The following is a 17,377-nucleotide window of genomic DNA, read 5'->3' as shown; positions in this document are numbered from 1 at the left end:
ACAAGGCTCCGGCCTGCAAAGCTGATCTGGCAACTGCAATCAAAGAGAGTTGGCACCAGATTGATGAAGAATACTGTTTGTCACTAATCAAGTCCATGCCTAAGAGACTGCAAGCCGTTATAAAAGCCAGAGGTAGTGCAACTAAGTACTAGTGATGTGTTTTGAATGTTCTTTTGTTTGTCTGTTTTTCATGATTCCATATTTTTTTCCTCAGAATTGAGTGAGTCCATATTTTTTTTCCCTATGCTTGGTCTATAAAAGTAACATTTGCTGACTTCCACAATGCTTTTTCTTCATTTCTTTTAGTGTTTCTGAAGGCCAAGAAGGTGCACTTGGAATGACTTTATTATTGTATCATGTTTGTGATCTGAGTTTGTTCTACAGAATAAAACGTGTGAATGAGTGCTCATTCAAGACTGGTGATTCCATACTTTTTGCCAGGGGTTGTATATGCATATCAAACACAAAGTAAAGAGTTACATATGGAATAACTTGCTTTTATGGCTTAGAAATAAAACCAAGAAAACAGTTTAAAACAAAGAAAAATGATATGCAACAGTAGAACAAACAATGGAGATCGGCGATTGCTTGGTGGTTAAATCGGCTCGCACAAGTCCAACTCAATCAGGCTTTGAGTCAATCGAACCTACTCTCTCTCTCTCAACATGCTATACCTATGACATGAGCTGAAGACTCATACTAAGTGCAGAGCAGTCACTTGCTACTTTTGTCACTAGGCACTTCAAAAAAGTCACTAAAAAGTCATCAAATCTAGAAAGACAGTCACTAGGTGGACCGGAATTTCACAATCACACAATAATGATGATGTGTATTACAACTTTTATTTGCCAACTTTCATTCAAGTTTATTTATTTCATTTACAAAGTATTATTCTCTAAAACAAATAGCAAATGCATTCATTATTAACTACATACTGCAGTTTTCAGTATAGCTATAATAAAAAAAAAGCAGCATCACTTTCCCAAAAAGCGATAGCAATATTGCTGCCTAATTGCATATATTCTTTGTAGGATGTGGCGAGACTATATACAGAAACTACATTCACCTATTTAAGAAGTTAGTAAATTGTGTTAAATACCACATACTGTATAAGAAATAATCATATCACTCTTACTCTCATACCACCAACCAACTTTTAAGAGTTGCATACTAGACTCTGCATCATTGGTCTTTTTATTATAAACAATAAAATACAAAGCAGAGATCAAGATAATATATAGATACACTTGCATAGTGGAAAAAAACCCCAAGAGAACAGTTGTGAAGTGTGAAGCACATTCATCAGACAAAGGTGTTGATCAATAAAATGCATAGTTTTGACCAAGCATCAAAAAATTTAAGAGTTTGTGTAATGGCTCAGTGAACTTGGGACCTTCTGTCATTGTGGTAGTTGTACAAGGACTTCGACATAGTTGACAGGAAAAAAGCCAGACTCTCCATTGAGCAGCCCTTCATACCAGTTCTCATCAACCTGGTTAGTGAGAATAATGACGTCGCCCTTCTTGAAGCCTAACTCACGTTCATTTTCAGGGGTAAAGCTGAAAAGTGCCCGACAGCAAGGCTGGGCCAGTGAAGCATTACAGTTGCCTGTAGAACAAATATTCACATGGATTCATGCTGATGAGGCACAGTGGTGCTGAAAGTATTGGAACAGCATGGCCAATAATTTTTTTTTATATACATCTGAATTTGAGCTCAAAAGATGAATATGATAGAATTTCAGCTTCCATTTCATAATATTTACATCCAGATGTGTTAAGTAACTTGGAACATGGCACCCAATTTTTCAGATGAGCAAAAGTACTGGAACACAGTTTTAACGTAAATAACACTTAATATTTGGATGCATATCCCTTGCTTGTGAAAACTACATTAAATCAGTGACCCACTGACATCACCAAGCTGTTGGAATCTTCATTTGTCATGATTTTAAAGGTTTGTACTGCAACTTCTTTCAGTTCTTTTTGTTTGTTTTGGGGGGTTTCTCCCTTCAGTCTCCTCTTCAGGAGGTGAAATGCATGACGGTTAAGGTCTGGTGATTGACATGGCCAGTCTGAAACCTTCCACTTTTTCCCCCGATGAAGTCCTTTGTTGTGTTGGTGTTGTGTTTTGGGTCATTGTCTTGCAGCATGATGAAGCTCCTCCCAATTAAAATGGATGCATTTCTCTGTAAAACGGCAGACAGAATGTTTCTGTAGATTTTATTTTGCTGCTACCATTATGAGTCCCATCATCAATGAAGATTAGTGAGCCCATTCCAGAAGTAGCCATGCAAGCCCAAGCCATGACACTACATCCATGTTGCTTGACTGATGAGTCCATATGTTTTGGATCAGGAACATATTCTTTCTTTCTCTACACTTTGGCTTTTCCATCACTTTGGTTGAGGTTAATCTTGGTTCCAGAATGTTTGTTGCTCAACTCTGTATTTTTTTGCAAATTCCAACCTTGACTTCTGAATCTTACTGCTGATGAGTGGTTTGCATCATATGGTATGGCCTCTATATTTCTGCTGTCAACATCTTCTTCAAACAGTGGATTGTGATACCTTCACTGTTGCTCTGTGGAGGTTGCTGGTGGTCACTGACTGTTGTTTTAGGTTTCTGTCATCAACTGCTCTTGTTTTCTTAGCCAGCCTGTTCCATGTCTGGTTGTTAGCACACCAATGTTTCTTTCTTTTTCAAGACACTCCAAATGGTTGTATTGGTTATGCACAATGCTTGTGCAATTGCTCTGGTTGATTTTCCCTCTTTTCACAGCTTCAAAATGGCTTGCTTTTCACCCATATACAGCTCTCTGGTCTACATGTTGGTCCTTTTTAACAACAAATACAGTATTCACAGACACAATCCAGGGCTCAAACCAACAGCAGACATTCATTGCTATTAACTGCTTAAGCAATCACTCAAACAGGGCATACCTGGGCATCAAGAAGCACTTGTTAGTAACATGTTCCAATATTTTTGATCACTTAAAAATGGGTGGGTTCAAACAAAAGGTGCCATACTCTAAATTGTTTAATACATCTAGATGCAAATATTAAGAAGTGAAAGCTGAAATTAGGATAATCTCATATTCATATTTTGATCTCAAACCCAAATGTATTCAGGGTATAGCAAAAACAAAGGTGGTTTGCATCATATGGTATGGCCTTGCTGTTTCAATACTTTCAGAGGATATTATATACTCAACATCCACTTTAACAGGAACACTTGTACACCTGCTCATTTATGCAGTTATCCAATAATTCAATCATGTGGCATCAGCACAGTGCATAAAATCATGCAGATATAGGTCAAGAGCTTCAGTTAATGTTCACATCAAACATCAGAATGGGGGAAAAAAAATCTGATCTCAGTGACTAGTTGTTGATACCAGATGGGCTAGTTTGAGGATTTCAGAAACTGTTGATCTCCTGGGAGTCTCTACAGTCTACACAGAATTCACAGAAAAGCAACAACAAAAAACATCGAGGGGGCTTCAGTTCTGTTGGCAGAAACACCTTGTTGATGGGAGACGTGAGTGGAGAATGGCCAGACTTGTCTGAGCTCTCAGGAAGACTATGGTAACTCAAATAACCAAGCTTTATAACCACAGTGAGCAGAAAAGCATCTTAGAATGCACAACATGTCAAACCTTGAGGCAGATGGCCTACAACAGTGGAAGACCGCATCGGTTTCCACTCCTATCAGCCAAGAACAAGAATCTGAGGCTATAGTGGCCCCAGGCTCACTAGAACTGGACAGCAGAAGAATAGAAAAACATACTGTTTTTTTTCCAATCTTCAACTGTCCCTTCACTGAGATTATGTCACTCAGATTACATTTGTCCCCAATCTGATGTTTGCTGTGAACATTATCTGAAGTACTTGACCTGTATGGCGGCACGGTGGTGTAGTGGTTAGCGCTGTCGCCTCACAGCAAGAAGGTCCTGGGTTCGAGCCCCGGGGCTGGCGAGGGCCTTTCTGTGTGGAGTTTGCATGTTCTCCCCGTGTCCGCGTGGGTTTCCTCCGGGTGCTCCGGTTTCCCCCACAGTCCAAAGACATGCAGGTTAGGTTAACTGGTGACTCTAAATTGACCGTAGGTGTGAGTGTGAATGGTTGTCTGTGTCTATGTGTCAGCCCTGTGATGACCTGGCGACTTGTCCAGGGTGTACCCCGCCTTTCGCCCGTAGTCAGCTGGGATAGGCTCCAGCTTGCCTGCGACCCTGTAGAAGGATAAAGCGGCTAGAGATAATGAGATGAGATGAGATGAGACTTGACCTGTATCTGCATGATTTTATGCATTGCACTGCTGCCACATGATTAGATATTGAATGAATGAGTGGATAATTGCATGAATGAACAGGTGTTCCTATTAAAATGTCCAGCGAGTGTAGATTTTACTTTTGGATGAAAGCATACTTACTTTTTTCACTCAGCTCTTGAGTTATCTCAGTGTCTGAAAAATGAAAGGGTCAATGGTAAAATCATGCCTTGTACACTCATCAGTATAATTAAAGAAATTATATAATGATTTAGCACTGTGGCAACATAAAAAAAAAAATATATATATATATTACTGACCATAAGATGAGCTTGTGGAAAACCCATAAGTGTCCGTGCAGCGCATTGTACTTGCATTAGACATTGATTTGAACTCTCTCTTTGGTTTGTTGCTAGTATCAGTAATCCTGAATAAAATTAAGAAGACACTTTCATAAATTACCTACCTAAAATGCTGAAATTAGATAACCATGTTATGTAAATGACAAAGCTGACTTGTTCTGCAGACAGCTTCTGAGGTTCTCCAGAATGTCCCGGGATTGCTGATGGTAATCTATCGAGGCTTCAACAAGGCCTAACAGCTGTTGTACTTGATCCACCTAAGGCAAATTAATCATCACTAATACATATTTGACTCCTGTTTTATGCAAAAAAAAATATAGAAAGAAAATTCTCTTCAATGTCTTACTCTTTTCCAACTTTCTTACATCATTTTCTAAGAGGTTGAACATGCTTCTTTTTGCCAGCTCTTTGGATTCCTCAAACTTGTCGAATGCCTTTTTAAGCTCTGTCTCTGGAAACCTCCTTTTGGAACTTTTCTTGTAGTCGAAATCTAAACGGCGACCCTCAAGTTTTTTCAGATGGAACTTGCAAACAGAAAAGAAATGGGTAAATATGTACATTACATAATTATTTCAGTTAAAACCAATATAACCTACAGCTTTCTGCTGATTACATTTATGTATAAAACAGTCGGTTATTGTGCTTGGTTGTTTTATACTTTTTTTTGCTCAAATTTACAGAGACTTACACAAAATGGGACACGATTATCTTAAAACTCCGCCTATGATGGTCCCAAGCCCGGATGCAAACGAGAGGGTTGGGAGTGGGACTAGCCCCCCACCTGGTAAAATCCCTTTAGGCTACTGAAACGTCAACAAGAAAATTTCCAACCTCTCCTCTGTTGGATAGAGGACTGTGGAAATCTCTTGGTGACGACCCTCAGGAAGGGTGATGGGATTAACTAACTAAATTACCATCTTAAAACATTCCACTGATTCTATTTTTCTCTATTATTCATAATACTCTGACAAGACTCACTGCAATTTCCTTAAGCTCCTTCTCCTGTAGCATCTGAAGTGGATCGATAAAGCTGCGTTTCACACGCACGTCCATGCTGTCTCTGACTTCAGCCATCTGCTTTAAGGCCTTTCCCATGTCCACCAGTGCACTACCTAATTGAAAACTTCATGATTAAGTTCAGGGTAATAGACTAAATATTGGACTGAAGTGAAATTACAGCAGTGCTATTTCTGGATGGTAGAGCTGAGCAAAAGACAAAATACTATACTACAATTATACTGATACATATTGTAACTGTAATCATTCTTGCAGTTAAACAACATTGATGCAAAGATATTACAACATGTAATAAAGCCTTTATTGATTGTTTATTAGACTTGCTTGCATATTTCACAATTCTGAAGTCCAATATTGCACTAATGATTTACAATAATATCTCCTGCACCACTACACAATGCCCTTTCACATCGTGCATACAGAAGACTATAATACTATGCTACATAATACTATTACTATTAAATTTGGGTTCAAGCTGTGTATGAGAAATCTACTCAAACATATTACATGTTACTGAACACTAAATAAATAGTGTTAGTATTCACCCACCTTCATTAAACAAGTAATGATTAAGTCATAAACCAGACCTTTTCTTTAATGTATAATCTGTAACACCTATGCAAACGCTTCTCTATGAACAGTGACAGTACTGGACTTTTTCATTAATTTTGCAGCGATAAAGTTTAGAAAGTCATGGACTAACTAAAACACTTCATTTTGTTTAAACATGAAGCTTTCTTTTTTTTTTTTTTTTACAATGGAGTTTTATTCCAGCTGATAAACCTACCAAATGCAGACTCCACCCCGAGCTGAGCTCCAGAGATTAACATACAGTCCCCCAGTATTCCTTCTGTCTGTGGATATCCAACCGGCCTTACATTTCCACGAATCTTGGACACTTTACTCAGCATGCTGAGTTTTGCTCTGTATGCTAGGAATCAAACACATCAGGCAGGAGGCGAATGAATAATAATGAAATTTCCACATATAAATACCTTAAAAGTGAATAAATGCTCATAAAATTGGAAATACCTGGGTTTGGCTGAAGGTACTCTGTTGTTTTTGTAATAAGGTCAACAGTCAGCTTGTTGGTGATTTCAGTTTTCTATAATAAAGCAGGGAAAATACATTTTCATTGAGAGTAAGGCCAAGTTTTACATCTTTTCATTTTCAACTTTTTCTTTGAATGATGTGAAAACAATATAAGTTATACTTTTTCCATTCTGATGAAATCCTCATCCAGCTTTGTTCCTTCAACACCACCGATCTTTTCCTTGAGCAACTAAATTGATAAAAAGTATAATAAAGACTGATGACATGTGGAGTACATGAAGGCAAAAATGGATAAACAATTGGTCATGCATGGGCTTCTAAAGAATAAGGTGATTTATTGTTTAGAAGCATGAGCAAAACTTATAAACTTTATAAATGAGTAATAAACTGAAACACAGCATGCTGCAATATTAAATCCCTTTTAATGTTAAGTCTAATAGTTTTGATTGCTTTCTTTCCATTCCAACCCAACAATGAGAAAAGAAGAACCACTAAAAGTGATTAAGGAGTTGAAGATATAACTTTAATAATTCTCTACGATGACCCCTTGATGGGCTGTGACATCTCATCTCATCTCATTATCTCTAGCCACTTTATCCTTCTACAGGGTCGCAGGCAAGCTGGAGCCTATCCCAGCTGACTATGGGTGAAAGGCGGGGTACACCCTGGACAAGTCGCTAGGTCATCGGGCTGTGACATATTTTAAGATAATAGTGAAATAAAATATTTATATAGTAGTACTATATGTTCTAGTTTGTGGCTTTAATGTGCTGAAAGAAGACAAAGTTCAAAATGGTGCAATATGCGTTAAGCTGTAAGGAAGTTAAGACTGTTTATCAGCAATAAAACCTTTGTATCTTTTCTTCAAGGAGGAAACCATCATGGTTCTCTCTTTATATTTGTGAAGATACCTGGTCACCAGAGGAGAGCTCTTGAACATTAGGGGAACAACTCCAGCGGACCAACTTTTCTGGTGTCACCCATGGAAATATTGGACATTCTGGTCAAAGGTGCTCTCACCTTTGCTCACTCAATGAGATGCTGGAGGAGAGGAAAACACGCTGGTGCTTTTTCTCCACTGCAGCTGCCTCATCAATAAGGTCAGAGACCCCCACTGACTCTCACCTCACACTTCAATCAGTAATATTAATGCACTTTGTCTCTGAACTGCGATTTTGCACATTCCAAGGTCATGTCATACATCTTCATTCTGTGAACCTTTATTGCACATTCCGACTCACACTGTACACTTGGCTATTTATTTAACCCAATGCACATATTCTCTTTCTCTCACACATTCATATCATGACCCTTCATCTTCATCATCTGACCTATTTTTGCACATACTGGGACATACTGTACAGCTTGGACTTCAACAACTCATGCACGTACCCCTTAAATATGTCCACTTTTCAAATTTGTATATGTCAGATTCTTCTATGTTTTATTCTAGGTATTTAGCTACTTTGGTCTTTGCTAAATTTTCTATCTTAACTGTTCAAGCACCAGTCACCAAAGCAAATTCCTTGTATGTGAGAACGTACTTGACAATAAACTTGATTCTGGTCCCTTTTTGATATTTCATTGATTAAAATCTGACATCACTTTTCTGTTCTGCTGTTCATTTAGTAAAATTTATAGGTCACCTTTCGATATTCCTACAGCAGGGAGAATGAAAAGTGAATTATGTATAAATATGCTAACTGCTGAACACTAAGCATATAGCTGACTGATGAACAAGGCACATTTTTACCTTCCCTGTTCAGTGAAGAATGTTCACTATTGCATAATAATAAAATTTGTTTGTTTTTTTCCTCACAAATTAGAAATACCTAATCTAATATATTAGATACAACCTTGATTCCAAAAAGTCGGGATGCTGTGTAAACATAAATAAAACCAGAATGCAATAATTTGGAATTTATTTTATATATATATATATATATATATATATATATATATATATATATATATATATATTCAATTGAATACAATAGAAAGACATTTAATATTCAAATGAATAAACTGGATTGTATGTTTGTAAATACACTTTACACTCATTCTAAATTTGATGGCTACAACATCTAATAATCATTATCTCTAGCCGCTTTATCCTGTTCTACAGGGTCGCAGGCAAGCTGGAGTCCATCCCAGCTGACTACAGGCAAAAGGCGGGGTACATCTTGGATAAGTCGCCAGGTCATCACAGGGCTGACACAGACAACCATTTACACTCACGGTCAATTTAGAGTCACCAGTTAACCTAACCTGCATATCTTTGGACTGTGGGGGAAACCGGAGCACCCGGAGGAAACCCACGCGGACACAGGGAGAACATGCAAACTCCACACAGAAAGGCCCTCGCCGGCCACGAGGCTTGAACCCGGACCTTCTTTCTGTGAGGCGACAGCGCTAACCACTACACCACCGTGCTGCCTTTGGCTACAACATGTTCCAAAAAAATTTGGGACGGGGCCAATTTACCACTGTGTTACATATATCACCTTTTCTTTTAACAACATTCAGTAATTGTTTGGGAATTGAGGACACTAAATGTTGAAGTAATTCTTTCCCATTCTTGCTTGATATACAGACCCTTTCCAAAAAATTAGAATATCATGGAAAAGTTGTTTAATTTCCATAATTCCATTCAAAAAGTTAAACTTTCATAGATTATAGATTCAGGGTCCACAATTTAAACGATTTCACGTATTTATTTGTTTATTTTTACATAATTTGGGCTTCCAGCTCATAAAACCCACGAAAACAGGAATTCAAAAAATTAGAATACTGTGAACAAATCACCATTTACTTCTCAGTTTTTGCAGAAAAAAAAGAAAGAAATTAGGATCACATCAAATCAATCAAAATATGGTACTTTCAAAACAATACGTCAATCTTCAATACTTGGTTGGGAATCCCTTTGCCTTAATCACTGCCTCGATGCGACATGGCACTGAGGCAATCAGCCTGTGGCACTGCCTGGGAGTTATGGAAGCCCAGATTTCCTTGATGCTTGCTGTCAGCTCTTCTTTGTTGTTGGGTCTGGTGCCCCTCATTTTCCTCTTGAGAATACCCCATAGATTCTCAATGGGGTTTAGGTCCGGCGAGTTGGCTGGCCAGTCAAGCACTGTGATGGCATGGGCATCAAACCAGGTTTTGGTACTTCTGGCGGTATGGGCAGGGGTCAGGTCCTGTTGGAAGATGAAATCTGCATCTCCATACAGATCCTCAGCAGAAGGAATCATGAAGTCCCCTAAAACATTCTGGTAGACTGTTGTGGTGACCTTGGATTTAAGAAAGCAGAGTTTACCAACACCTGCACCGGACATTGCACCCCAAATCATGACTGACTGTGGATATTTCACACTGGACCTCAAGCAGCTTGGGTTCTGTTCCTCACCCGTCTTCCTCCAAACCCTTGGACCTTGATTCCCGAATGAAAGGCACACTTTACTTTCACTGGAAAAGAGGACCTTGGACCACTGGCCAACAGTCCAGTCCTTCTTTTCCTTGGCCCAGTTGACACGCTTCCTACGTTGGCTCAGGTTCAGAAGTGGCTTGACCCGAGGAACCCGACAGTTGTAGCCCATCTCCCGGATGCGTCTGAATGTGGTGGTTTTTGAAGCTGTGACTCCCGCCTCATTCCACTCTTTCTGGATCTCTGCCAGATTCTTGAATCTTCTCTGATAATCTGCTGAAGCCCATGGTCATCTCTTTTGCTGGTGCATCTTCTCCTGCCACATTTTGCCCTTCCACTAGACTTTCCATTGATATGCTTGGACACAGCAGTCTGTGAACAGCCAGCCTCCTTAGCTATGAACTTTTGTGGCTTACCCATCCTATGGAGGGTATCAATGATGGTCTTCTGGCCAGTTGTCAAGTCTGCAGTCTTCCCCATATTGAACCGAACTGAGACAATTGAACCAAACTGAAGCAATTTAATGACACCTGGGGAAACCTGTGCAGGTGCTTTGAGTTTAGTAGATGATTAGTGTGTGACACTCAGTTTAAAACATTCATGCCCTGCAAAATTTGGGCTGATTTGTTCACAGTATTCTAATTTTTTGAATTCCTGTTTTCGTGGGTTTTATGAGCTGGAAGCCCAAATTATGTAAAAATAAACAAATAAATACTTGAAATCATTTAAACTGTGGGCCCTGAATCAATAATCTATGAAAGTTTAACTTTTTGAATGGAATTATGGAAATTAAACAACTTTTCCATGATATTCTATTTTTTTGGAAAGGGTCTGTACAATTTCAGTTGCTCAACAGTCCAGGGTCTCTGTTGTCATATTTTGTACTTCATGATATCCCACACATTTTCAAAAGGATGAAGGGAGGTCAGTTTAGCACCTGCACTCTTTTACTATGAAGTCATGCTGTTGTAACATGTGCAGAATGTGGCTTGGCATTGTCTTCCTGCAATAAGCAGGGACATCCCTGAAAAAGACGTAGTCTGGATGGCAACATATGTTGCTTCAAAACCTGTATGTCCTTTCAACATTAATGGTACTTTCTCAGATGTGCAAGTTATCCATGCCAAGGGCACTAACACACCCCCATTCCATCACAGAAGCTGGCTTTTGAACTTTGTGCTGGTAACACAGTCCTTTTCCTCTTTATTCCAGAAGACACAATGTCCATGATTTCCAAAAACAATTCAAAATGTTGACTTGTCAGACCGGGGTGGCACGGTGGTGTGGTGGTTAGCATTGTCACCTCACAGCAAGAAGGTCCTGGGTTCAAGCCCAGCGACTGGCGTGTGGAGTTTGCATGTTCTCCCCGTGTCTGCATGGGTTTCCTCCGGGTGCTCCGGTTTCCCCCACAGTCCAAAGACATACAGGTTAGGTTAATTGGTGGCTCTAAATTGACCGTGAGTGTGAATGGTTGTTTGTCTCCATGTCAGCTCTGCGATAACTTGGCGACTTGTCCAGGGTGTACCCTGCCTCTCGCCCATAGTCAGCTAGGATAGGCTCCAGCTTGCCTGCGACCCTGTAGAACAGGATAAGCGGCTACAGATAATGGATGGATGGACTTGTCAGACCACAGCACACTTTTCCACTTTGGTGGGGTTTACATTAGACCGTATCAGCGGATCATCAGATTAACGTTTTTAAAACAATTAGCGTGCACACAGCAACGCCAATACACGATTCGCGTGCACATAGCAACGCCAATACACGGATACGCTCGGCTCCGCAGGCATCCTGCGCTCCAAATCACTCCGCCCTGAACAGCGAGTGCCCTCTGCAGGGTGTGCACTCCGGCCCTGCGCAGCTCACAGAGCGCGCGAGTGAAGCGCACGAGCAGTGATTCGGGACTGAGCCGCTGTGTGTGTGATCTCAGTGCATATCGGGCATGCGCGTCACTTACCACTTGCAAGTGGAAGGATGGCAAGCCTAAAGACAATCATAACTACACAATGGGCAGTATTTGCATCAGTATTTGCAGTATTTTCATACTTTTATACTCTTTAATGAAAGGTGATACAAGGCGGAAGTCTGCGCCGTTTTTCAGCAGTCGCGTCACATGACCAACGCCAGCGAATCAGGAAGGTGGATGTCACAGTGACGTTGTCCAATGACGACGCCAGCTAGAGCTCAGCACAGAGTATCCGCGTATTCTCAATGTTTACACAGCACCGGACCAGACACGATCTGGATTGAATACGTGGACCCTGGCGGATTCCTGTTTCCCGGCGTTTCCAGGCGTTTTAATGTAAACGGACAGTGCATCCGCGAAGAAAACGAGACAGATACGGTCTAATGTAAACTTGGCCTTTGTGTCAGTCCATCTCAGATGAACTCAGTCCCACAGAATTTGGTACTGTTTCTGGATGTTGTTGATATATGGCGTTTGCTTTGCATTTGTAAATGTAGTGACAAACTGACAACGGTTGTTAGTTTACCAACAATGGTTTTCCAAAATGTTCCCAAGCCCATATAGTTATGTTCTTCAAACAATCAAGTCAGTTATTAATGCAGTGCCGCCTGAGGGATCAAAGGTCATGGGCATTCAATGTTGGTTTTCGGCCTTGCCCCTTACATGCAGAGATTTCTCTGCATTCTCTGAATCTTTTAATGATGTTATGAATTATAGCTGGTGAAATCCCTAAAACCCTCGTACATTGAGAAACATTGTTGTTAAACTGTTGGACTATTTGCCCATGCAGTTTTTCATAAAGTGCTGAACCTCACCCCATCAATGCTTGTGAATGTTTGAGCCCTTCCAATTACCAATTAACTTGTTTACCTGTAGAATGTTCCAGACAGTTTTTTTTTTTGAGCATTTCACAACTTTCCCAGTCTTTTGTTTCCCTGTCCTAACTTTTTGGAATGTATTGCAGGCATCAAATTCAGAATGAGTGCATATTTACAAAAAAAAACCAATGCAGTTTATCAGTTTGAACATTAAATATCTTGTCTTTGTATTATAACTAAATGAATATAGGTTAAAAAGGATCTGCAAATCATTGCATTCTGTTTTTATTTACATTTTATATTTGATTTCCTGTCAGTAAAGTCACTGCAATGTCTAAATATTTCTCATGTCGCACTGCAGTAATTCATTCAGTTCTTCTGTGAGTAAACAAAGTTAGTGAGGTGTTTGCATTGGCTTTGATTACTTTACCATTCACATCACTGATTCATTTTCATCAAACAAATCTGTATAACTCACCGAATCAGAGATGTTGATTCATTTGATTCACTACCCATCCATCCATCATCTGCAGCTGCTTATCCTGTCCTACAGGGTCGCAGGCAAGCTGGAGCCTATCCCAGCTGACTATGAGCGAGAGGTGGGGTTCTGATAATTTCACTTTATCTGGAGGATAAATTTTGATATCTAGCAAAATATCTGAAACAAACCTACATTAAGGCACTTAAATAACCTACAATTCCATCTATCCATTATCTGTAGCTGCTTATCCTGTCCTACAGGGTCGCAGGCAAGCTGGAGCCTATCCCAGCTGACTATTGGTGAGAGGCGGGGTACACCCTGGACAAGTCACCAGGTCATCGCAGGGCTAACACAGAGACAAACAACCATTCACATTCACACCTACGGTCAATTTAGAGCCACCAATTAACCTAACCTGCATGTCTTTGGACTGTGGGGGAAACCGGAGCACCCGAGGAAACCCATGCAGACACGGGAAGAACATGCAAACTCCACACAGAAAGGCCCTCGCCGGCCGCTGGGCTCGATAGGTTTTAGATTACCTCAGAAGTTAGATGTTTCCCCTTTAGAGTAATCTACTTCCTTTGGAGCCATGAAGCTGGACACTGCAGTAAGGTTTGTGCAGTTAAATATTTTTATCAACCAAAACTTGTATTTTCTACTTTGCAATCCATCTCCATCTATGCTGGTGAATTCAGGATTTGTTAGGAATTAAAGTATGTAGCCTAGAGTTACCATATCTAGGATTATTTATAAAACTTAAATTCTGGGGGGAAAATCATTTAAGGATTTTTTTTTCAAAACGGCCGGATGGGGAGAGTTGAGACAGTTCATCAAGTTACAGTTTTTTTCTTGTGGTTTACAAATATAAAATTGCTTAAAAATGTTTGTTAAAAATGTGTGTGTGTGTGATGAGCATTAATAAGCTTATTTCATTCCTTCTTGAGAATGGAACTGTTTTGTCTCATCAGGTTTTGCGTAAACTGACATTTTTTCTATCGCTGTACCAGCATTGTGTATACAGTTCATATCTTACAAGTTCTGATAGGGTGTACCCCGCCTTTCACCCGTAGTCAGCTGGGATAGGGTCCAGCTTGCCTACGACCCTGTAGAACAGGATAAAGCAGCTAGAGATAATGAGATGAGATTTCCCCGCAGAAGATCCATCCATCCATTATCCATAACTGTTTATCCTGTACAGGGTCATGGGCAAGCTGGAGCCTATCCCAGCTGACTATGGGTGAGAGGCGGGGTACACCCTGGACAAGTCGCCAGATCATCGCAAGGCTGACACATAGAGACAAACAACCATTCACAGTCACGCTGAATTTAGAGCTAACAATTAGCCTAACCTGCATGTCTTTTGACTGTGGGGGAAACTGGAGCACCCGGAAGAAACCCACGCAGACACGGGGAGACTGTGTAAACTCCACAAAGAAAGCCCACTGTCGGCCACTGGGCTCGAACCCAGAACCTTCTTGCTGTGAGGCGACAGTGCTAACCACTACACCACCATGCTGCCCCAAACCCAAACTTCTAAGAAAGAAAGAAAGCACACACTTCATCACACAGTTGTGAAATTTCCTCTCTGCATTTAACCCATCTGAAGCAGTGAACACACACATGTGAGCAATGAGCGCACACACACGTACCCAGAGCAGTGGGCAGCCATGCTAACAGCACCCGGGGAGCAGTTGGGAGTTAGGTGCCTCACTCAAGGGCACCTCAGCCCAAGGCCATCCCATATTAACCTAACTGCATGTCTTTGGACTGTGGGGGAAACCGGAGCACCCGGAGGAAGCCCACGCAGACGCGGGGAGACTGTGTAAACTCTACAAAGAAAGGCCACTGTTGGCCACTGGGCTCGAACCCAGAACCTTCTTGCTGTGAGGCGACAGTGTTAACCACTTACACCACCGTGCCGAACTTATAACATGAACATTTCCTAATTCCACAGGTCATTTTATAACATTTTTTCTGCTCATCTCATCTCATTATCTCTAGCCGCTTTATCCTGTTCTACAGGGTCGCAGGCAAGCTGGAGCCTACCCCAGCTGACTACGGGCGAAAGGCGGGGTACACCCTGGACAAGTCGCCAGGTCATCACAGGGCTGACACATAGACACAGACAACCATTCACACTCACATTCACACCTACGGTCAATTTAGAGTCACCAGTTAACCTAATTGCATGTCTTTGGAGTGTGGGGGAAACCGGAGCACCCAGAGGAAACCCACGCGGACACGGGGAGAACATGCAAACTCCACACAGAAAGGCCCTCGCCGGCTGCTGGGTTTGAACCCGGACTTTCTTGATGTGAGGCGACAGCGCTAACCACTACACCACCCAATATTTATAACTTGAACATTTCCTAATTCCACAGGTCATTTTATAAAATTTTTTCTGCTGCGTAATTTAATTTAATTTAATTTAATTTAATTTAATTTAATTTAATACACTTCATATTTATTTCTGTGCTGAGCCAAACAGCAACGAAATTTTGTTCGGTGTACACTTGTTGCATAATGAATGACAATAAAGATTGTGTAAGTCTAAAAAAAAAAACCCTCTTGATTTTGCAATTCGATTCGCCAGATTCACTTAAAAGAATCGTTCAAATGAACCGATTCACATTCGTATCGCTCGTCAATAGGACAAGTAACTTGCAGGACCTGTGATTCACTTCGGATTCGAATTCCAAACACTGTCCCTAAGTTAGGCTAATAAAAGCATTGTATAATGTTTCTGTATTAGATTAGTTTCATACGTGGTGTCAAATGCAAACCCAGCATGGAGAGAAAACCGACTTGAACATATGTATTTTCGAAAGAGTAAATTCTTTGTTGTTTCAAAACCTTATTAATAACACAAATTAAACAATCACGTGACTGGACGCTTCTCTTCATTACCTGGCTTGCCTTGTGAAACTGTTTCTTCAGTCCTGCCATGGACATGTTTCATGCTTTTCACCGTCGTCCTTTTCCTAATTCAGGTAAAAAAAAAACGACCAAGAAATATCGACGAGTAAAAAAACAAAAACAGTCGTGTATAGGTTTTACTTTCCGTCCACAAACCAAAAGGTCCAAAAAAAAAAAGAAGTCCAACAAGAAGCGAAATCAAATCGACTCCAGCACGCAGCAGCGACTTTAAGAACACAGTAAGGTCAGAGTCCACAGTCACACCCATATGACGTTACTGAGAACCGAAACAGTCCATACATACTCTAATCCTTACAGAGGTTTTATTTATTATTCTAAAAAATGGACAAATAAACTAAATAGCATAATTATGTAGAAGCACGCAGAGGATGCGCACAGAGCGAGAAGCAGTTCCTCAGGTGACGTTACACAGCACGTGGGCTGAGTTTAAAGACGTCGCTTATCCACAATCTCACAGCAATCAGCTCACTTTACAGAGCACTGGACAGAGTCCACTCACTTTGCTGCTCTGCAGGGTGCAATGGAGCAAAATTATCATGCATACACTGTATTACTGTGCAGAGTGTCCAGATTATTGATATGACATGGAAAAAGAGAAGTAAGAGCACAAAGCTGGCATAACAAAGTTGCATTTGTTCCTTGGTGTAAAATCAAAAGAGACATACTAACATTACTTGAAAGTTTGTGAACCCTTTAGAATTTTCTATATTTCTGTATAAATAGGACCTGAAACATCATCACAAGTCCTAAAAGTAGATTAGATTAGATTAGATTAGATTAGATTAGATAGAACTTTATTGATCCCTTTGGGAGGGTTCCCTCAGGGAAATTAAAATTCCAGCAGCATCATTACAGGATAAACAGAGAATGGAAAATAGAGAAAAAAAACTTCTAGATAAATTAAATTAAGTATTTACATATACAAATATAAAAAGAATACGATATGGGGTGAAAGGCGGGGTACACCCTGGACAAGTCGCCAGGTCATCACAGGGCTGACACATAGACACAGACAACCATTCACACTCACATTCACACCTACGGTCAGTTTAGA

The 17,377-nt window shown here is 40.4% G+C and overlaps 1 protein-coding gene across 1 annotated transcript; it reads right to left on the bottom strand.

The window, feature by feature from the left end:
- Window positions 1-839: 839 nt before the first annotated feature.
- sh3gl3b (SH3-domain GRB2-like 3b) lies at window positions 840-16,723 on the bottom strand. Its single transcript, XM_060928122.1, has 10 exons — window positions 16,294-16,723; window positions 6,858-6,926; window positions 6,677-6,749; window positions 6,432-6,575; window positions 5,606-5,739; window positions 4,993-5,151; window positions 4,781-4,884; window positions 4,586-4,692; window positions 4,428-4,460; window positions 840-1,608 (listed from the first exon to the last, which is right to left on the bottom strand). Exons 1-10 carry the CDS (start codon window positions 16,336-16,338, stop codon window positions 1,400-1,402), a joined length of 1,077 nt encoding a protein of 358 aa, XP_060784105.1. The 5' UTR covers window positions 16,339-16,723; the 3' UTR covers window positions 840-1,399.
- Window positions 16,724-17,377: the final 654 nt, after the last annotated feature.

Source organism: Neoarius graeffei, chromosome 8 (genome assembly GCF_027579695.1).
Source record: "Neoarius graeffei isolate fNeoGra1 chromosome 8, fNeoGra1.pri, whole genome shotgun sequence".
NCBI classification, from domain to species: domain Eukaryota; kingdom Metazoa; phylum Chordata; class Actinopteri; order Siluriformes; family Ariidae; genus Neoarius; species Neoarius graeffei.
Note: the sequence above shows the minus strand (reverse complement) of the source record. Positions and strands in the feature narration are given on the sequence as shown.

Coding starts and splice junctions, on each gene's coding strand:
- sh3gl3b (XM_060928122.1), bottom strand. CDS start 16,338: ATGTCCATGGCAGGACTGAAGAAACAGTTTCACAAGGCAAGCCAG. Junction 6,927..16,293: donor AGTTTCACAAGGCAAGCCAG/GTAATGAAGAGA, acceptor TTATCAATTTAG/TTGCTCAAGGAAAAGATCGG. Junction 6,750..6,857: donor ATTTCATCAGAATGGAAAAA/GTATAACTTATA, acceptor GCTTTATTATAG/AAAACTGAAATCACCAACAA.